Source organism: Lissotriton vulgaris, chromosome 2_1 (genome assembly GCF_964263255.1).
Source record: "Lissotriton vulgaris chromosome 2_1, aLisVul1.2, whole genome shotgun sequence".
Taxonomy (NCBI): Eukaryota; Metazoa; Chordata; class Amphibia; order Caudata; family Salamandridae; genus Lissotriton; species Lissotriton vulgaris.
Window position 1 is genome coordinate 904,583,379 of NC_141687.1, and position 23,081 is coordinate 904,606,459.

Below are 23,081 nucleotides of genomic sequence, written 5' to 3' on the forward strand. Positions count from 1 at the left end.
TGGAACGTGAATTGAAGGAACTGGAAATTAGAATGATTGGGGAACCGATGGGGCCTATACATAAGGACTTTAGGGACAAGCTCACGCAATATGAGGCAGAGGCGGCCAGAGAAGCCAAGTTCAGAGGCAAACACTGGCAAGCAAGGCGTTATTGTGAAGGGGAAAGATCGGGTCGGGTTCTAACAGAAATCACCAGACATCCAAGAGGTAGCACACATATACTAGAAGTACATACACAGGAGAGTGGATCATGCCAAGATACGAAGGGAAAACTAGATGTGTTTACAGCACACTATGGAAGGTTATATACTACACAAAGATCTGGTGAAGTAAGGTATGGGGAATTTTTAGACATTGTGGCGTTGTGCTGGCTTAGTGATGACCATAGGCAGTTTCTGGGCGCTCCACTCGAAATTGATGAAATACAGGCTGCTATTATGTCCCTTAACCCCTTCCCTGCTCAGGACGAGCTCAGCTCGTCATGAGGCACAGTGGAGCTGTGCTTATGACGAGCTGACCTTGTCATGAACAAGGATAAATCTTACTTTCCAGCACAGGAGGGGAAAACCACTAGCAGCCAACAGGTTAATAACAGTAAGGCAATGGGGTTGGATAGATTACCGGCCGAATTTTATAAATGCTATGTTGATATAATGGCCCCGGTACTGAAGGAGGTCTTTGAAGAGTCACTGGAGGTGGGAATTTTGCCCAGATCAATGAGGGATGTGGTTATTATGTCCCTTTTAAAGACCGGCAAAGTGCCCAAGGAGTGTGATTCGTACAGACCGCTATCCCTTATAAATTGTGACGCTAAGATATTGGCGAAGGTTCTGGCGACTAGACTCTCGCTGCTTATGACCATGATAGTACTTCCGGATCAGGCGGGATTCGTCCCTGGCAGGTCCACTAATCACAATCTGCGTACCCTTTTTTCGCTGATTCAAACGATAGCGCCAGAGCTACCTGTGGCGGGTATATTTCTTGATGCTACGAAAGCGTTCGATTCGTTGAATGGATTACCTCTTCGAAATTTTGGCTAGAATGGGATTCCCCAAAATATTTATTGCCTGGATAAGGCTCCTCTATACTGATCCAGCGGCGAAGGTGATGATTAATGGTGAGCTTTCGGATTCCATATCGATATCCAGGGGCACCAGACAAGGGTGTCCGTTATCACCATTACTATTCGCTATAGCGATAGAACCCCTAGCTTGTCGCATCAGACAGCTGCACAAGCAGAGTGCCTTTAAATTTTTTCAGAGACAGATAGATATATCGCTTTATGCTGATGACCTGATGTTATATGTGGTGGATCCGCAGTCTAATCTGAATTCACTGCTTCGAGAGTTTTTGGTGTTTGGTCGACTATCTGGCATACAAATTAATTGGAGGAAATCCCAATTTTTCCCCCTGACTCCCGCCGTTTCCCATTTCCCGTTGGATTACCCGCTGGAATGGTGCGATTCGGACCTTTGCTACCTCGGTATCCAGGTTTCGCTTGTAAAAGATGATACGATACGACTGAATTATGGCACTGCCATTACTAAGCTTATGGACGATGTTACACGGTGGATATCGCTGCCGCTGTCCATGACCGGCAGGGCCTCGCTGATCAAGATGGTGGTCATGCCTCGTTTTTTTTACCGGTTTCAGAACATCCCATATTATCCGGGTTCCTTCTTTAAAACATTACGGACGGAACTATTGAGATTATTTTGGGGAGGCAAGCAGCCACGAGTGGTGTGGACGGTCATTACCCAACCTTATATTGATGGGGGATTTGATGTCCCTGATTTTCTAATATACTATTGGAGTGCTCAGGCACATTATGCGTATTATTGGTTTACTCCCACATCGTTCATGCCGCAATTGGCTGTGGAGGATTGGATAGCTCGAGCTCTTCCTCTTAAAGGTATCATTTATGGTCCGGTCAATGTTATAGAAACGCCAGCTACTACGGTGACGTGTACGATTCATGCATGGGACCGAATTCTTAACATACTGCCGGTTGAGTTCCTATACGCACCGAGCATGCCTCTCGTGTATCATCCGGGACTATACCTGTTCCTAGAAGGGGGGATTCCACACACTATGCCATAAGCTGCAATTACATACTTGGGGTCAATTGTTCTTGGATGGGAAGTTTAAAACATGTGAGCAGTTGTTTCAGGAACATTCGCCTACACCATTAGAACTTTTTTACTACATTAGGCTACGGCAGGGACTGCGTAGTGTCCTACCAAAGTTCCCAGATGAACCTGACGTAGTACTACCACTACAAGCTATGCTGGTATCTGCGGATGGCCGACATCTGGTTTCGCATCTTTACCGAAGCATACGCGGGCAATGTGACGGCGGCGAGAGCAGAGCACTTCAGCAATGGCGGCACAGTGGAAATACTGCTGTGGCCTCACGGCTAATATTTCGCCTAGTTCCAGACTAAAAATCATTCATTATAAGTTCCTACAGAGGATGTATTATACACCGAAAAAAAGATGAGATTCCGATTATCAGATAATGCTAGATGTGAACGTTGCGGGTCGGATGCGGCAGGCTTCCTGCATGTAGCGTGGGATTGCCCAGTTGTCTTCGACTACTGGACGAAAGTACATTTGGCGCTGCAGGAGATGGTTAGCGAGTCGATAGATAAGGATCCACTCACTATGCTGTTAGGCTACACTATGCAAACGCCTAAATAGGTAAGGAAATTAGTGGATGTAGCATTATTATTGGCGAAAACGCAGAGTTGCATGCAGATGGGGGAGAGGAAGAGCTCCGAAATTTAAGGATTGGTTGGATGATCTGATTTATTGTCAGGATCAGCATACAGTCTATGCAGACACACAACCGGTGAGCAGTAGAGCTAAAGATATATGGGGCTCGCTACGAGAATACTTGCTGGCCACCGCGGCTACCTCGGTTGATGGGAGCCGGGTCGCTGTTGATGATGACACGGTCGAGCGGGAAGGGTAGCCAAACATTGCAAACATTGACCAATATATGCCTCTTTAGCATGGTAGGATATGCTCCCTGAAGACTGAATCAATGGGATTAACGTATGCCTGGATTTAAACTTAATTGATACGCGGATGATCACTAGAGACGCAAGGACGTTGTGGTATGGCTTTCTCTCCTTTCAAATTGTTTTTTTTACCACAATAGATTATCATTTCGATTGATTGACTTGATGGACGGAGTGGCTCTATAATGATACCTACCCTATGTGCCAATGATGCAAGATGAATACTGGATAATGCTGCAATAACAGAATTGTGATATACACAAGTACGACAAGGAGGGCTCCCCCCCTCTTCCCTTTTTTTTTTTTTTTGCTCATGTTATGGTTCGATGTTGTTCACATGAAAACTTCGGGGACCTTTGCAAATGTTTGTGCCACGCAATACATTGTGTACGAAAAATTTTAAGTTTCTGTTTTACGCTGCCGGACCTCCGGGATGTCGACAATAATGCTGTGTATAATAATGATGTTGACAGAAGCTTATAATGAACGCAGCTGGCCCATGAGGTTGTTGGCAACATGCAGTGTTAACTTGTGTTGGTACAATAAAGGTCTTTGAAAAGAAAAAAAAAACATTAGGGGAATTGAGTCACTTGTATTAGAATTTCAAACTATGCATTTTGCAGATCTGTAACAAGAAAGCAAACTCTGAGTCACACTAAGCATCATTACTCACAATTGATGGTAAAAGGGCAGTAAGGAAGATCTGTGCAGTACAACTCCTTGGCACAGAAGAAGAAAACTTCTAAAAGCAGCCAAGGTTTGAAGATTTTCATGTGAATATTATCCTTTCTTATCCTGGATAGAAATAGATCTCCTACAAGCTCGACATTGTGGTGTAGCCTTGATTATGAAAATGTGTCATGCTCAGGACTCATCTTCATCACCTTCAAATGATACGGAATGACTGCTTTATTGTTGACAAAAATGTACCCAAGAGAGGGGCAAATTATGCGGCATGGTTGATTAAATTATGCGGCAAAAAAAAGCCAAATTATGCGGCTCGATGCAACCCATTTCGTAATAGTATTACTTCATTAGTTAGTCATTTTTAAACTTGGTAACACTTTCTGGGCATTGGCTGCACCTCATTAGTACCAGTGTAGCACCACAATATAGCAATAAGCAACAAAAAGGTGAGCAGTCCAGTTTTGTAAAGGGCCTTCCATCGCGCAGCAACACATGCTGCTGCATTTTTATTAACTTTTGAGCCATTTGAACTAGAGACAAACTTTTTTGGGGTTAAAATCTGCCGATTATGCAGCAGATGTATTAGGTGGCACATGTGGCAAATCTATAATTATGCGAAAATCGTCAGAGCCACACATTCGCATAATTCCAGTGTCACCTTTCCAGAATGCACGTTAATGCCTTCCAAATTCGTAGTATGTTCAGTTCAAGGTTCACTCGACGAGCAATAGAATGTAATCTATGCAGTGAGCCCTCGTTTATAATAATGAAACTCAGGTAAACTCTCTTATCCCTAGCCCCCACCACACACACAGAACACTCTGTTCCTTTTGCAAACAGCAAGCTTGCTATCTCAAGGATACATAATCACTGAAAGAATAGGCAGACCTTTTCTTAACTTCCACCATCCCTAGGCAATATGCTTCCAATAGCTTGCAATCTCATCTTTAACAAAGGTAAAACATTTTACTAGTTTTAGTCTATAGTGAAGTTTGATTTTCCTAAGCACAAAAATAATTTCTGTTAAACATTTGTGCTTCACAAACAAAATACAAACTCAAACCCCATAAACAGCACAATCTTGTTTTCTTTTTGTAACTATAAACGTCTTACTTAGGGCCTCTTCACTGGGGTTATCTCTGGACTTCAACAGTTCTTCGAACTCCACTGACATTGGGACACAAATCTTTATAAAGGAAAAAAGATTTTAAAAATCTGAGAAATATCATTCATGGACACAGACTTCACTGTCAATATAAGACGTTGTAGAATAACACATTTTCTAACTTCTTCATATCAAAGTACAGAAGCATGAACTATCCATGCTCAATTTATACATTACAATACTACACACTAAAAGACTTGGAAACTGAGTAAAAGGTCAAGCATTTAACAAATTACCATTTTAGATACTCATATGAAGGTGCCTTTTGCATACATTAGACAAAGTGAGCACCTGGTTGCAAGTTAACGTAAAAGAGGCTGATATTTTGGACACAAGCACTTTGTTGAATACTGATGTGTCACTATTCTCTCACTTTATGCACCAAATTCTTCATAGCCATCTACTATGGATAATTCATAAAGGGCTCACAAGTCTAGCTACAGACATGTCAGCGTTTTTGGTACAGCAGGGATTGCTCCCCTCAGAACACAACCCAAAAAGAGAAACCCAGTGATGTACTAGTGCTGAGAGGCCTCTGAATGGTTCACAAGAGGAACTAATTTAGTGAATCTGCATTCACTTAACACTGCCAGCCAATGGATAAATTAGCACTCTAATGTGGCTATTACGCAACAAAACTAATTCTCTATGACAGCTTAAGAATTAGATCTATTTTGAGCAGACCGATATGCTAGGAAGAACGTTTTCATTTTCACTCAGATCTGTGGCTTTAAAAGAAACACGTCGGCTACCCTATCATAATCCAGTTCAAGTGAGAGGTTTATAAACATACAATATCAACTACTGGACAATTATTTTAAATTTTAAAGCCATAACGATCTGAGTAAAAAACATAAAACTCAAATCCTTGTCTGGGGCAATAAAAAGCCATTGTCAAGCAAAAATGTCTTACTATTCATTAATCAGAGAGGATGTATGAAACCAGCAAACATGGTCACTCAGAAGTACAAAGCACACAGGTGAATACGGTGGCATCCAAGCAATTTAGTATTTGTAATACTAAAGAGAGGGAAGTTTTATATCAAATGAGAATGGGACGTGGAAGGTTACGGTGGACCCATCTCAACGGGACAGACAAGACAAGGTGAAGCAGATTTAAGATTAATATTCAAGTAACCACATTTCTTAGTACCAAGGAAATAACGGATGACATTCATGATTCAACATCTTATAACTTTTTGTGCTCATCTATCAATAGTACATGACCCATTGAATTGTATTTCATGGTCCTGGAGAACTTGCCTCGTTAGGGTGTTTCCGGTGGAAATCTTTTATCAGTTTCAGTCGGTTGTAGAATTCAGAAAACTCATTTGGCCCGGAAATGGCATTCAGCTCCTCTTTTCTTAAACTGTAGATATAGGAAAAGAAAATAAGATTTTATTAGGTGATGTATACAGGCAAGGCAGATTCTCATGATAACATTCATGGATAATTCGGCTTCCTTTCAACTACCCACAACTATACTCAAAAGAAACAATTTGGAAATTGTACTCAACTACTGAACCCAATTCATAAGTAACATCAGGCAGGCAGGCACATAATATAGGTAGTCAGGCAAACATTACACAAATTAACATGATTATATTTGATCCAGGTGAAGCAAAGGGAAATCAATTATATTCATGTGGATCATGAATCAGGTGTTTAATACAGTGGTTGAGATCTTGAATCTTAACAGAAAAAAGCATCTGCAACTTGATATACTGTGAAGTTACTGACAAGATGTGTCAATACATGTGCAAGTTCCAGGATGCAGAGGTAAAGTTAATGACCAGTAGAGTGAGAAAATCCCAGCAACCTCATTGTTGCACACTATATATGAGGTTTCCCTACCAGAAGAATTAACGCGCCCCACTGCCTACTTGCTTATTTCCACACTCTTACATCCCAAAGCTAACATGTTGGTTTAAAGTTCACTACAAAGTCTAAATCACAGTTCTGGTAATTACATGCACCTTTGCACTCTTGTCACCCTTTCACCCCCTTTACGTTCCTCTGACACCTCAAGAGAAAAGGTCTTTCAAAGAGAAGCAAAAATATCCCAACTGGTAGGGTAACAAACATTATTAACCAGGAATTCCTTCTGATCATAAAATGTAGCAAAGCAGACTAGAAAAGGTCACTGGTCTGTGTCTTACCCGTCTTTGTCATCATAAAGGTCTCTAAGATTTCCACTGACATCCATAAAACGCTAAAAGTAGAAGAAAAAAAACATCTGTGTGACAGCAGTGACTACAAATGATCAATTGTTTATGGAAGCACTTGAGTCCCTGGGATTTACACAGTGATTTCTCTTAAGATGCATAGGATATAATTAATGTTGGCAAGAACAAGGAGAAACTTGACATGCGTGGCAAGAACAGAGGAATTAGATTGAAACTCCCACCGCCCCAACCCAAAGACTTCATTTTACATCTATTTTCAAAGACTGTTTGATCGCTTTTTCTTTTCAGATGCAACTTTACTCCTGCCTATTCCCCTCATTTTACCGGTCTCTTTGCAACTTGTTTTATTGCTTGTGGTGTTCATCTGGGGCTTATTTTTTCTTTCCCTTTAATTCATGTATAACCTGTGCCCCACCTGAGCTTACTTATATGGCTCTTGGTTGTTCAAAAAGACCTTTTTTTTAATTCAATTCTTCTTTCACTTGCCTCTCTGTTAAGCGCTTGTTACAATTCAACACTTCTTCTTCAACTTTTGTTTAACCTCCATTTTAGTTTCAGCGTCATTTCACACATGTTCTTCAAACCTCAATTTACCTCCCTTCCTGTCCAGCTCATGTTTCCTAGTCTTTCTTTTTTGGGTCTCGCCTACGCAGCGCGCATGCGCTGCTTAGGAGACCTTTAGCCGTCGTACAGCTCTTTTTCAAAGCACATACTCGTGCTTGTGGTAGCATAGACCTTGCTGGAGTGCACAGCAGTGCGCCACAAGCACGAGTATGTGCTTTGAAAAAGAGAACACTGCGCGCGCATGCATACACGCACGCACTGCATTTAAGTTGCGCAGCGGCATCAGCTCCCCAGCTCTGCCCTGATGCTGCATCTCATCTTGGGCAGTATCTCACCTGGTATTTTCACAAGTATTTTTAACAATTTCAACAAGTATTCAACAATTATTCCCTTGTTGCTTCACGCTTATTTCCAAGCTTCAGCATGCTCCGTTAGCTTCCGCCCGGGTGACTGCTCCTCACTGGGCCTTCCCCATTCGCCGAGGCCTCGGACTTGCGTGACGTCGCTTCTAACGGCCTGGGGCGAAGTCAGGTGAGCCGGGCCAGTTCCGCAATGCTGTTTGTGTTTAGCCCATCCTCACCGCAGTTCAGTCCGCAGGTTTGGGAAGCAGCGATCCCTGTGTATAAGTTTCTGCCATTTTATTTTGTTGTAGTGAACTATTCCCACCCGTTTGCCACTCTACCACTAGACCTGGTGCACTGATTCTAGCTAAGCCCATGAATCTTTATGTCAGTAGTTTAAAGCCAAGTTAGATAGTTGGATACCACAATTCGATTTTTAAATAAAGACTTGAAACAATATCGACTTGCAAAATACCATCAAGGTAAGCAGATGTGACTTTAGAATGATAAATCCACTTTTACCTGTGCATTCTGTCCTTGAAGATACTGTGCATGTGGGTGTCTTGCAGTCTATATTGTTGCAGGCAATATTTCTGTATTTGATATTTTGACATTCAACCGAAGTGTCACTTTGACAAGGACTGTAATCGAGTTGTCTCAAAAACCATGTCTCGGTGAGAACAACAACGTAACATTAATTCTTGCTGGTTACAGGTGTGTTTTGGGGCGATTAGAAAGGTGACTAGCAGCGAAACTAGATGCCCCTGTGAATAATCAGGCTGGCCTTCTTAGTTTAGGATGCATTAAGCATCGAATGCCCTTAAGCAGCAAAGGCAGAACAAGACGGCTGCCAATTCCCCAGCACTCAATGTAATACTAGCGCAGTACATCACTGCTTCCTAATACAGTGTCTGCACCCAGTGGGCAATCTGCGTGAGGAAGGGAGGCTTTGAAACACTTTGCATATTGTACTGTGAAAAAAATTATCTCATGCCCTGGTGGCCGTTTGTCTGATAACTTGCATGCAGATAGGCGCTTTGTGCGTCCAACCATAGAGAGCTGTATTAAATTGGCCCACTTTCATCAAGAGAGAGTCGCGCAAACAAAGCCCAGCTTGTGCCGGCCAGGAACCGAAAGCATTGTCCTGTTAGACCTTCTGAATGTATTGGTGTCTGCCAAAAACAAGCATTGGCACAGCCAATAGGTCTTGCCTTTGTGACCTTATAAGTGTTTTGCCATGCAACAGTTGATGTAGTTGCACCAAGAATATTGTGCTATATAACAAAACACTTATACGGTCCCCAAGGCGAGACCTATTGGTAATGCCAATGCTTGTTTAAATTCACTTTCCGTTTGTATTCACGTCTCATTTTAATTCCTTTATCTTCTTAGCTTGCTCTCTCTCTAGCTTTTTTGAACGTCATTCTTCTTTAGTTCTTGTTTACCACTGTTAATCTTAACATTCTGTTAAAGAGTTATTTCATCAGTGCACATCACTTGTCTGCTATTGCATTTCTAGTGTTTGGTTGTTAATATTATGTTATCACCTTTTAATGCAAAGTAATATTACTTAAGCAATTGTTGGTAGTAATTGTCATGCACTTACAGGAGCCAAAATCACTGATGCTACTAATATGTGACGCAGTTGTTTTTTAAACAAATGTCTGGTTGTTCTCATTACAAAGATAGTTGATGGAAGCAAATTCCAAAATGTATCCTGTGCTTGACTTCTGAAGCATGCAATGACACAAAAGCCTATTCTGCTAAGCTCTGAAAACAATCTTATTGCCTGTATTGTATACCAAAGGGAGTTCGGATGTGAAGAGCCAGAAATTTCAAAAGAAGGGTACTACGAGAGTGCAAGAAGGAACCAACTTCTAATTTCCATGTCGAGGCTCTACAGCATCATATTGGGTCACTTTCTTCAGATAATGGCATTGCTGTAGCTATTTTCAGATTAGAATCATATTTGCCTATTGACATGAACCATTTTGCAATTGAAACGATAATATTGTGATGTACAAACTATGTTTTCCTGGCATAAGCCAAACTAGGCATCAATAAGGGCTTGACGCTATCTCATTTCTTGGAGCATCCATTATATATTTATTGTGTTTATATTTCTCTTAACAAGACTTCATTGTTTATGCAACCAGATTTATTCAGACACTTCCAATGCCATTAGGTTATGGAGGACTTATTCATTTATGGGGATAGTACTAGGACGGTGGCATCATATGACATTTAGCAATGCTGTACTGTGATTGGGAGGCTGACATTTTCTCTAATCTGCTGCAGAATCTGGACTTATTCTATTTTTCATATTTGCACAATGCTGCAACAATTTTAAATGTCAATACTCTTATGGCAATTTATTTCAAAGTCTTATGACTGATTTACTGATCTATCTATATTTTCACCTTCTGTATTTTTTTTTATATATGAATAAACCTTCATGTTTTTTTAAGGTAATGATCTCAAACCCTTTTTGAGCCGATTCTTATTTACATTACACATTTGAAATGCTGTAGTGAATCTTTTCTTTAGGAACATATTTCCTCATCTATTCACAAACCCTGGCCCCACAGTCGCACTATAAATATCATGTAGATATCTGGGGGATAGCGCAAATATCAAGACTTTAAATAATTTTTTTAATGTTTGTGTTTACCATATAGGAATACATTTATGTTTATGCCACTCGCCAGTTTTGCGCAATTCAGAAAAGTACTTTTTTTTAACTGGAAGGGTGGTTTAATGGTGGTTGTGCCTCATTATTAGGTTTTGCAATAACTTGGGTTTCTTTCTCTGAACCTGTGATTTAATCCATTGTGAAACATTTTTGGAGTAGACATCTACACAAGAAAAGAAAAAAATACTTACATCTAACATTGCCCTTGTACGATGGTCAGAGTTGATCTGGTCTCGTAACTATGGAAAGAAAAAGGAACATAAAACCTCTTGACACAGTTAAGTAGGATATATATATATATATATATACACTCAAAATGCAAACTGCAACTCCGGTCTCCCAGGAACAGAAAGCCAGCACGAATCCAAATATAAGGTAAGATGTTATTTATTCAGGTAAAAAGCAGCAAACGAAACTGACGCATTTCGGGCAGTTGCCCTTGTTTACGCACACAATATATATATTTTGATACGTACTGTAAGTTGCATTAGCACTTTATGTATCTATTTACAAAAAGTGTTTGGACAGGTATTTATACCAGGATGTACCAAAAGCAATGAATCAACTATGCATAATTTGAATAGGTATTTAAACGTGAATGTATAAATTATGTCATTAGTCAAGAAATCTTGAACTGAAGATATGTTGTCCATTTCCATGCCTTACCTTGCACATAGGGAACTTGTCACTTTAAGAATGGAAAGAGAAAATAGCAAAAAAAAGTGAAAAAAAGTTGTATAAAAACTGACCTTGCACTGTTAAGCGCGTCATGTTATCAAGGCTCCTCGGAGCCGAAACGCGTCATGCTGCTAGTGCTTGTTTGAATCAATAAAATAGAAATCTGCACCTACTTGTGGTCTGTGCTCCTTTGCCTGCTTTTGGGAGATCGAAGGTTGGAGTTTTGCGTATATATTATATATAGATATATACATACATACACCTAAGATTACAGGGACATTATAGTTAGGCTCAGATTTCACTCATACAAAACCAGAAAAATTCAGCAGTTATAGTTACCTGAGCTAGCTATAACTAATGCCTCCGCAATGCACTGCTTATGACCTCACATATTACATCACTCATGACATTATCACTGATATCTCAAATGACAACATTGATGACATCCACAGAACAACTTGCATCCCCTCATACACCCACTCACATACAATTGCTAAATTACGTGTTTGTATGAATGAAATCTGAGCCAAACTAACGTCCCTGTAACCGTTGTTTTTTAAATATTTTTCTACTGTTTATTAAATGCAATTCCTAACTGTAACCTTTGAGAGTTGGTATATAAGTGGCTTTATAGGGCGGTGAGTGGGCTGTATGGGTGCGAGTGGATGTATGGGTCTGTGAATGGGTGTGTGGGTGCCTGAGAGGGTCTGTGGCTGGGTCTAAATGTAGCGCTATGGGTTTGAGAGTGGGTCTGTGAGTGGGTGTGCAAGTTGTGCAAGGGATTTTGGGCATCTCCATACTTATGGTACTGAAAATGGATAAACATGGACTCTGCTGCTTTCAGAAGTCGACAAGAAAGAAACTACTCATCACAGTCACAACAGATCAGATTGCACTCCAATATATCAACAATGCATTCATCTCCATTAAGGATTTCATATTGTTTTTCAACATGGAATAGAAGAGGAAACACATTTCCTTTGCTTTTGCGAAGGCCAAGAAGTTAGGATTGTTTGTGATTTACTAAAGTTAAGCTTTGGCTGGGGCACCTGCTATATTTATATGTGTAAGTGCTTCCCGTTGAAGTTTAATTTCTGTGAAATCACCATCAGGACCATTTCGGCCCGGGGATCCCATCCCCCAGGGTCCAGCCAAGTTATGCTAGGTGCCCTGGTGCCCACCCAGAGAACCCAGTCTGCACCAATGGGGGATCGCGGGAAACCTGCATGCCCCCGTAGTCCCTGCTGGTTCCCTGACACCAGGGGGAGCCGGCATTGCTAAACATGCAGCTCCCTCTGTGTGGGAGCAATTGTTTAGTTTGTTAGGGAAACAAACTAAACTCTGCACCCAGAAAGCGGGAGCAGTTTGACAGCTCCTGCTTGCTGGGAGCGAAGTTAGTGTTTGCTGTGACTTCGCTGAAACTGTCAAAGCTTTTGCCAAGGCAGAGCAAACAGCTATGTCCCTGGATGGGCATCCCAGGACAAAAGGAGGTGGCGCTCCCCACGGACAGGTGGGGGATGCCTGTAGCCTCTTTTCTTCTGAGTTCACAGGCTGACACCAAGGAAGTGGTGGTCTCCAGGCAGTATATGGCCCATGAGGGGGGACTGCACAGCCTTCTTCCTTGTATTTTTTATATATCGCCCTGGTGAGTTGGTGGTCCCAGAGACCTGAGGCCCCCCGTTCAATTGGTTATTTTAATGCCCAAAGAAGGTGGTGATCCCCGGAGATTCTACAAAGCTCAGAAGGGTGGGCTACATGGCCACCCTCTATTTATGAAAAATAAAGCCCCGGGAAGGTGGTGGTCCCCGAGGATTCTACAAAGCCAAGAAGGGGGTCCGTGAAGCCCCCTTCCATTTATAAACGTAAATCTCAAGGGAGGTGGTGGTCCCTGGGGCACAAAGAGGCTTAGAAGGAGTGTCTGTGCTTCCCCCTCTCTTTTTATTTAAAAAAAATGCCACTGGGACCTGGCCCAACCAAGGGCTCTTTTCAAAACAAGCACGGGAGCCCAAGCTTGCTTGATTTTTTGAAAAATTCACCAGAGTCGCGGATCCATTGCAATTTTTGGCGAAAAGGTTGGTAAAAAGGCTTTTTTTGCCATGGCAGGGTCCCACTGGCACCCCAGGTAAAGAGATAACAGTCAGGGTATTCCCCTGCCCCATTTTCTTTTTTTAATGTATTATTCCACCCCCGCCATCATCCTCCAACCCCCCCCCCCAATATGGCTGCCAACACTTCTAGGTTGAAGTGTTGGCAGCCAATAGGATATCAGCACAAGGGCTGTCGGATCCTTGAAAGGCACGCTTTCTGGACCAAATTTGGTGTCATTACTTCCAGCGATTTGGTCTGTAGTCATGTTCAAATTTCCTGTGGGAATTAAAATGGGAAAAACACTTTTTTGCACCCCCCCCCCCTTTTCTCAGCCCCTGCTTCACGGATCGCCCTGAAACTTTCCATGGTCAACTAGAATCCCCAGGACTCTTTTTTGGAAAATGTCATGAAGATTCATGAAACAGTGCTAAACGCACACAAACTCTCTCCCTCTCCGTTTTGAAAGTCTTCAAAAATGTTGGTTATTTTACAAAATATAGTGTTTTCTTTCACTTAGTACCCTTACCAACCTGCATTTTTCCCTTTCCACAGCCCCTTAGCCCCTCTCATGCGCTCTGCATGTCATATGGTGTATTTTTAACAATAATATGCCAGAACATTTGTTGATGTATCTGAAGCGCATCCTCTCCCCCAATCTTAGTTTTCAAACAATGCCCCTGCCACCAATTCTAAGTGCATGCAATTCATTTAACTATTGATTAGGTCTCGCCTGAGCCAGCGCATGCACTGCTCTGCGAGACATTTAATTTTTAAAGTGCTACCAGAGTCTTTTGCTGGCCTCAAGCTTGCGGTTACACACGCAGCTGCCATCTGCCTTTCTTTCATGGCTCATTAAGCCTTACAGCATGCTCCTCCATCCCCTTGGGCTCTGCTCTCACTACCCCCTCCCGAGCAGCCCTCCTCCTGTGAAGCAACCACATTCCCTGCCTAGCCTTTCCTCACGACCAACGCATAAACACACAACCCGGCCCCCCTCCCACACACACACACACACACAACCCCCCACTCTCCCCCCTCTCGGCCACTCACTGCCTATCAGCCTCCTCTCAGCCAGGTCCCTCAGAATACACAACAGCGCGCTCAGTTTCACTTTCACGGCTGCGTCAGTTTCACGTCCGGGCGGCCAATGCTTGTTCTTTCTTCTCGCTCTCCATTTCTCTGAGTGTTATTCTTTATTTGCTCCCATTTCTTTGCCTCCCATCTTACTTTCCTTCTCTTTCTTCTTTCGAATTCTATTTTTTCTCTATACCTCTCCCCTGTATTCCGGTTTCATTCTTTTCGCTAATGTTTTAATTATTGTTTTGTTAATTCCTCCCCGTCTATGCCATCTGTTATTTACCACTTTTTCCCCTTCACTTGCCTGAGGCCAAGGCTCCATTAAAGAGCAGCATCGACCTGACCTGTGTTGCATTTCCCCGGAGATGTGGCAACTCCGCTTTCTGACCCACTCGTCCACCTTATCCAGTCTCGATGGGGTTTGCGTCTTGGATCCCCAGAACGTCTCATTCTTTGGCACCTCTTCCAGTCTCGATGGGGGTCGTGCCTCCTTCTCTCACCGCCTCTTCAGACTTCCTGGTGTTCTCACGTCTTTTGCCCGACGAAGCTGCTCCGTCTGTCTACTCTTAACGGCATCTTGTGATCTCGGTCCTCTGTCCTTGGTTCTCCATCTCTCGTGCAGCTTTCGCCTTCGCCTTCCTGCACCCTTCTCCCAGCTCAGCGTCCTCCCTATAAATGGGCCTAGCCTCATCACAGTGTGGGTCCCGTTCCACCACTAGAACGCTGTTCAGCATTTCACTCGGGCTGGTAGTGTCAGCCATGAAAGGTTTTCTGGTCGCCTTCCTGCCCCTTGACCACACCCACCCACATAATTGAGACTATTGATAGAGGGGTCCAAACCCCATTAGCACATTTGGGATCCTTTTTGCACAACGGTCGATGACTAATTCTGCCCTTGTGTGTTTCACCATTTTGTGTGTTAATGGCCTCATGAGCAGTAGCAGTGCTTAAAATGTAAAAACGAAAGTATATGGTCCTGCCAGGGTACCCGTTTGCTTGTCAGAAGTGCAGGTACTCCAAAATTAAAAGTACTGCAGCCCAGCTGAGAAGTGCTGATATTCTACCTCTCAAATTTAGCAAGAGCGTGTCCTCAGTGCCCTTCTTTTTTAAAAAAAAAAATGTTATGCAGCTTTATTTAGCGCCTGGTTACACTTAACAAGGTAAGCTTTTAATTTTTTTTAAGGCACGCTAGATACAGGACTTATTTATTTGCCCAGGATCACGGGCTGTCGAGTCACACTGGTTCCCCAGTTCCACACTCTGGCTAACAGTTAGGCACATCTTCACCTGCAATCCAGCAGTGCAGGACAATAAGTGAGCAGAGCTAGTAGTATTCAGTGAACCCCCTTATTTTAGAATCAGCTGATCTTATTGTGGTGAGTAGTGGCGGCATGACAAACTTGATTTGATTCTAGAGATTGCTAGCGTGTTGTATTCTGAAATAGTTTGCTTCGAGGCCGCCTCCACTGTGTTAAATCCCGACCTTGCTCTTCATTGCACTGCTTCTTTTGCAGACTTTTATAATCAATTATGTGATGTGAAACAAACAAAACCAATTTTCTGGCGAAATTATTGGTCCTTAGAGGATGCAATAGATCTTTTTCAGCAGGAAATCACATTTTCGCCAGGCCACGTGAGAAAATTTTGCATTGATGCCACACGATGTTCTAAGAAATTAAACCCTTCAGTAAGGAGAAACGTTTATTAACTAGGAAGGCAGTGTCATTGGAACTACTTCATGACGTCACCAGATGCTGGAGTTGGCAAAGTATGATTAATGCAAGATGGTTCTGAGGCTCTCGTCTCCATATTTAGGATAAGAGATGGACGGGGTTTTGGTGTTCTGATAACTCTTGCTTATTCTTGCTTTGTTTTACGCTATGGACATAACACTCCATTGATTTTTGCCTACCTGCAGGCTTACTGAAAAATATACAATAATACAAACATAGATACCTCCAACATGTGGCTCAAAGAAGGTCTTTACACCTGTTGTCTACAGTGCCACTAAAATAACACTTCCAGTGGTAGCCTACTCATTCCTGATGCCATGCATCCTTTTGATCAATTAATGAAGATCCCTTTAGTTTTAGCCTATGCCGGCATACGTCCCAATGGACATAGCTATTATGTTGGTGGCTCTTACGTTTCTGAAGGTATGTATCATCTTTATGCCTAGTGTCCCGAAACCAATTTAATTCCTATGAAGAGTGGTTCTTCAAGCTGCACTCAGCTTTATTGAAGGCCTTTTAATATTTGCCTGATAACTCCCTGACTGACAAACTGTCTCTGTCTCAGTTTGCCCGCCCACACCACATTGGACCTGCTCAAAGTGCTACCACAGGCTTTTGCTGGCCTCAAGCCTAGCTCCCTCAGCCCTTCGTAATTTTAATTGGATTTATAAAGTCCTTAATACCCCTGATGAGGCATTTAAACTCTTTACGGTGAGTAGCACGCTAATCCAGATCCCAAGGGTAGTGGTTTGTCCAGTGGTTATTGTGGTTAGTAATGTGAAAAAAAGTGTTTAGCATCCTTGCTTACATTGCTGATTTGCATCATCTAAATAAACTATACAGACAGAAGACATCCAAAAAAACCTGTTAGGACTTCATTGATAAAATTACTAAAAACCAGCTGTATTGTTACAGAATCCAAAGAGAAAGACTTGGTATTCAAATAATCAAAACTTTGTAAAAAATGCAGCAGCTTTCCATTCTTTGCGTCTCGGAGTAAGTTATACTGAGTAATACGCTCCCTTTTGTCAAAGTTTGAAGAAAATCTTTGCATGTTGTCACATCTAGTAGAATGTGTATCAAAGGCAATGGGATATATTTTTTTGATTGGAATCCCATTGATTACTTTATAATCTATATAGATTCTTAGATCGACTCCCTTCTCAAGAACAATAAATAATGGAGAGGAGGCACATGGTTGTGATGGACTTATTAATCTATTGGCTAAATGTTCATCCAATCCGATTCTATGAGTGCATATACATAACTAGGGAGAGGCGTGTCGCCGTGGCTAGGGCGACTGACTCTGGAATCTGGGGATCACGGTTTGATCCCCGGCACCAGCTGCAGATTAGCCCAGCACCATGTGACTCTGGGTAATAGCTTGCTTAATCTTCCCGACGGCCCCCAGCGCCTAGAGACCCTTACGGGTGATTGTGCACTTTACAAATGTGGATTATTATTATTATTATTATTATTAAAATAACTACAAGGCATATGTGGTCCAGGCTCTAGAACATTCTTGACTCCTGGCTTTAGTACAGAGGTAACACGCTTGCTTTTTAGGGCTCGCCTATTATATCCCGCAGGGATTAATAGGCGAGTTTATAGCAGTTGAAACAAACTCTAGACCAAGTGCTTTGGCAGGTGGAAAACTCACAGTGCATGTCCCCGTGCACGTGCTTGCCGTTTGCATCCCCCCCCCCCCCCCCCCAGCTGCCTCGCATTATCGCATCAGACCCACCACAGCAATGCGGAGAGCTTCAGACTTCAAATAAATACTCTACCCCGCCCCCCTCTGCCACTTCACGCGCTCCGCAGAATCTGTCTTCCTCCCAGCGCTGCCTGTCCTTCAAAAGCAATTCACTGCAACTTGGTTTGATGTCCGTTGATTGCCGTCTACGATCATACAGGGTCCTTTGTCAGCCTCAAAATGGTGGATTCTGAGCCACTCTTTCCTGTTTGTGCAGAGGTGGAAAATGATCCTTGTCACAGAGAGCTAATGTCAGCGAGTGCGCACATTTTACAAGTACAAGAGAAAACACATGACTGTTTTTTTTTAGTTCTATCTTTTATCCAACAGTTAATTCATTCCCACAGTCCTCTTTTCGGAATATCATTTCATAGGCTGCTTGCATTCCACCTTTATTCGCTCTCCATCATCTCATTAATTCCCTCTTTTGTCCACTTTTAATTCCTAATAATTTTTCATTAATTTGTCTACTTTATTTGTATGCTTACTGTCTTTTTCTTTTACTTTTTTGTTACACTTTTTCCTCTATTTTTGCATTGCATGCTAATTGAAATTGCAGCCCTTTTAATCCACTTTTATTCCTTCTTGCTTTCTCCCTTTTAACTTATTTTTTGCATCTTCTCTTTAGCCAATTAGATTAATTCATATGATCTCCTGCTCCCCAGCCTTCGTGCCTCGTGCATGTGTATGTATTCCTTTTAAAATCTTTACTTTGAACTCCTGACTGTACCACAAACCCCCTGTCATTCCCGCGTTCTCTCTTTTTCTCTCATCCTTCCTCTCCCCCTGTTTCTCCCCGCATTCTCTTTCCAATATCCTCGGCTCTCCTTTTCTTACTCTCATTCCCTCTCTTTTTCTCTCTCCCCTTTCACTCTCCGTCCTTTTTTCCTTCTCTCTCTTTAACCTCAGCTCCCCTCTCTCTCTATCTCTCACTGTCTCTCTCTTTGCCTAGATCGCCCAGACTCAATTACGAACGCCTCTAATAGTGCTCCAGAGCCTCGCAGCAGAGAAGGCGCTAATTACACGGCACCAATGCATGCGCCCCACGGCTCAGACCCCATTCCTGCCAGTCTCCCAGCCACTCCGGTGCGGCCAGCACCCCTCCCCGTAGGCCCCTGCTCCCCAGCTCCTTTTGGCACTCTCTCCAGCTGTTTTCCATCTGCCCACTGACCCACTTTCCATATAAAAGGATTCCTTTGAGGGGGTGATGCTGCCCTCGCGAGCCCTTTGATTCCCAAGCCTTCAATGAGGCCCGGAGTCATTGCATTGGGACGGCATGAATATGTCAAACAATTGACAGACCAGGGTGGGGTAAGGCCCCCATACACCACGTCCCGCACCCCCAGCCTCAAACAAGCCCCAGAGACAGAGACATGCTATATCTCTCAGGCTCAGGTGATAAAAAAATAAAAACTCTAGAACTTGCTCAAAAGTGAATTCAAAGCATCAACAAACTGTATTTGTTTGAGACGTTATTGGTTTTTTTAGAGGGTGTCAATTGTTTCCAGTATCTGTTGCCATTCCAGCTCCATTGACCACCTGGGGCCCTTTTAGAGGGTTGAGTATGAGGGCAAAACACACCTGAGCTGGGCCTCAGGGGAAAATTGTGTGGATGCCAGAGTGTGTGCTTTTAAGCTAATCTACCACAATGAAACTGGAGCAAATGTATAGAATGATTTTCTTGGGAGCACATAACTAACCCCAAATAGCAAGCAATAATTAACAACAACTAGATTAAGCAGTAAACCTGGGTTCCAGAGTAGCGTGCTACTCGGTGCAAATGAATTCAACAGATCGACCAAGAGTAGTAAAAACGATATAACTCCACCCTCCAACTCCACCCTCCAACACTCAGGAACACCACCACATCACTCTGGGGACACCGCCACATCACTCTGGGGACACCACCACATCACTCTGGGGACACCACCACATCACTCTGGGGACACCACCACATCACTCTGGGACACCACCATGCGAACACCACCACATCACTCTGGGAATACATAGGATAGATAATTTTTCGGTATCAGTCCTATAACTAGAAAGATTATAAAAAGGAATACCATAGGCATCACTATATTTAGTTTGTTTAATGTCCCAGATGCGTTGTTGGATTAATGGGTTTCCCCTGAGATAAATGTGTGTTTTCTTAGCAAATAAATCATGGAAAGTTTCCTAGCAAGAAGGGAGGGTAATCGCACAAGTTAAACAAGCATTGGCATAGCCAATAGGTCTCGTCTTTGGGACCTTATAAGTGTTTAGCCATGCAACAGTTGATGTTGTTGCACCAAGGATATTGTGCTGCATAACTAAATACTTATAAGGTCCCAAAAGTGAGACCTATTGGCTATGCCAATGCTTGTTTTTCTCTTTTTGTCCAGCACATTTTGAACTCTGTACCATCAGTCTCATTGTGTCATCATAATTGTCATAAAATGGTCTCTTCTTCAAGATACTCCTTTTCAATTGGTTAAACTATAGTTTGTTTCCTCCGATTTCAGCATACAGTGGATAATTTAGAATAAAATAGACAGACCTTTCCTCAGGCAACACCATAAGCATTTGTTAAAGCTAATTTTATCTTTCTTAGCAATGTTCCAAACAAGCGAGAACTCCTTAGCAGAATAAGCAACCTCTTATCGTGTGGGGTTTTAGCTTCATCAGACCACACTGGGCAAACTGCAAAACATCAAATACATTAAACAGCTCTGGTGCCTAGTGCCTCCCTAAGGCCAGTAGGCATCTCTTTTGGCACTGGTTGTAGGAAAGCGACCCATTTTTACATGGTCACCTCACTTTTTGCAGGTTATTGATGCAGTTTTGACTGAAGGTGCACTGGGTTCCTGCTAATCAGGTCACCAGTGCGCTTTACCTAAAACAAGGTAAAATGTTCAAATGGCCACCAATTGGCAAGGAACTCAGCACCCTTAAAGTCCCTAGTAAGTGGTACCCCTGGTACATAGGGCATGGGTACTGAAGAGGGTCCCTAAGGGCTGAAGTATGTATTTTGCCACCTTAAGTGACCCACAGAAAAAAAACATCCAGTAACTACTGTTACAGGATGTGTGAAATGGTGCACACGAATTTGAAAACACAACACTGCACATTATGAGTGCCATGCCCACAGACACTGCATGCAATACATGTAAGCTACTCCTACAGAAGGCCTTACAGCCCTAAGGCAGGGTTAATTATATTACACATAAGGATATATGTATATGCCCCTGTGACCTCTATTTCTAGACATTGTAAGTGAACAGGGAAGCCATCTTAAGTCCATGTACAGAGCACTGGTCATTACAAATTACCCAGCTACATGATGGCTTCACAGAAACCAATGGTGTTTGGTACCAAACACCTTGTCTTAATAAATCCATACTGAATCCAGTATTATATTTATTAGGACATGCATCCAGAGGGCACCTTTGCAAATTGTTTGACCTAGTACCAATTTTTGAGTGCCCCTTCCATGCCTCGTCACTCCGTCTATTTGTAGGTGTCATTAAGCATATTTGACAGATGACAGTTGAAATCTAGCTAGAATGGAACTAAAGCCAACATTGAACTACTCAGCAATAGTTGGAAAGCCTCTGAATAGCTGGAGTCACATTTTGAGGTGCGTTCACCAGAGTTCAGACACTTTATAGATTTGCTGTGAAAATATATTTCCATGATCATGACGTGGAATAATGCTTTCAATTTGTCAGCTGCCTTATAAATGTCTTCTTTCCAACTTCTATTGCTTGACAGGATTACAACAAAGATGTATGGGTAGACATCCCCCAGTTCTAAATTTGCTCACACTCAGTACAAATTTCCTTGCCCGCTGTCGGTAACTGATAAACATTATCTTTGATTTCCTTGGGCTAATCTTTAAGCAAGTTATCTCACAGTAGTTCTGCATAGCTCAAAACTGTGCTTGTAGCCTTTTTTAGGTCGAGAACCGAAAGCTGCACTTGCACAGCCTCCGGGAGGAGATTTAACGTTTTGGAGAATGGGGGCTTGAACTCGCCTCTCCTCCATTGGCTGGCTTCCTAAACGGAGGCCAGCCATTGGAGGAGAGGGTCGTCACTCCTTTAAAGCCCCATCTCTTTCGGATTCAGGGGTTTTTTTTTGCGCTCTTTCGACTGTGACGTCATCTGTCACTCAGAACGCCAAAAACACGCCCCCGATTCCGACATTTTCGGAGTTGCGGCCGCCATTTTACTGCTGCTCGGTAAAACCAGGAGAGCAGCGCGAGGTAACTATCCCTTGTTTAACTGTCAGTTTGAGCTCACAACTGGCGAGGATCCAAGTGTCCGACCCGAACATGCCCGGATTCTGCCGCATAATTCCCGTTTGCTTGTCATGTTTAGACCGCGGTTTTATATTCCATTTCACTTTTCCCCACAGAGTGCTTTAAAGTTGGACGTGTTGCTTTGCAGCTGTTCTGTTTACTCGAAGCGCATCTCTTAAACCGTACGAAGGATTGTGGGAGCTGCAGCCAAGGCGGTGTAAGGGAGGCAGGGCGGATGGGCTTACTTCCATGGAGGAAGATCGGATGAGGTGAGTGCATTACAGGGTTATTCCTGTACAGGAAGCCGGGCAGGATGCGAGCAGGGGGTGTACACAGCTTTACTTTTTCAATGCAGGGAGAGGCGGTCTCTGAAAGAAAGCTGGGTGGGGGTGCAGCCTACAGTTTCACTGTTGCTGAGTAAGCAGGGGCAGGGTGAGTTCAGCAGGGTTTACTTGTGTGCGGTAAGCAGGGGTGTGACATGTACACTGCAGCTTTACTTTCAGAGAGGAGGCAAGGCCATGAGGAGTGCATTGCAGATTTGAAGCAGGGGGTGCGTATATTGCATTTTACTTGGGTAAATTATGCATTTCAGTCTGGAGTTGTACTTTTATAAAGTAAGCAGGGATCCGATGCGCGCCCAGCAGCTTTACTTCTTAAAGTAAGCAGGCGGTATTAACATCTTTATGTGTGGGCAGGGATGTGATGTCCCCTGTACAGTTTCGTTTTTGTAAAGTAAGCAGGGCTCCGATGCGCGCCGAGCAGGTTTACTTTATAAAGGAAGCAGGGCTTGGATGCGCGCAGTACAGCTTTACTTTA

General features: G+C 42.9%; 1 protein-coding gene across 1 annotated transcript in view; it reads right to left on the bottom strand.

Annotated features, from left to right (window-relative positions):
* Positions 1-23,081, bottom strand: part of SF3A3 (splicing factor 3a subunit 3) — a 255,515-nt gene that overhangs the window by 221,258 nt on the left and 11,176 nt on the right. Inside the window, exons 2-5 of the mRNA XM_086956436.1 lie at positions 10,849-10,896; positions 7,034-7,086; positions 6,138-6,243; positions 4,823-4,895 (exon numbers count right to left, since the gene is read on the bottom strand). Of these exons, the coding sequence (XP_086812562.1) occupies positions 4,823-4,895; positions 6,138-6,243; positions 7,034-7,086; positions 10,849-10,896 (280 nt within the window). The remainder of the gene's footprint in view (positions 1-4,822; positions 4,896-6,137; positions 6,244-7,033; positions 7,087-10,848; positions 10,897-23,081) is intronic.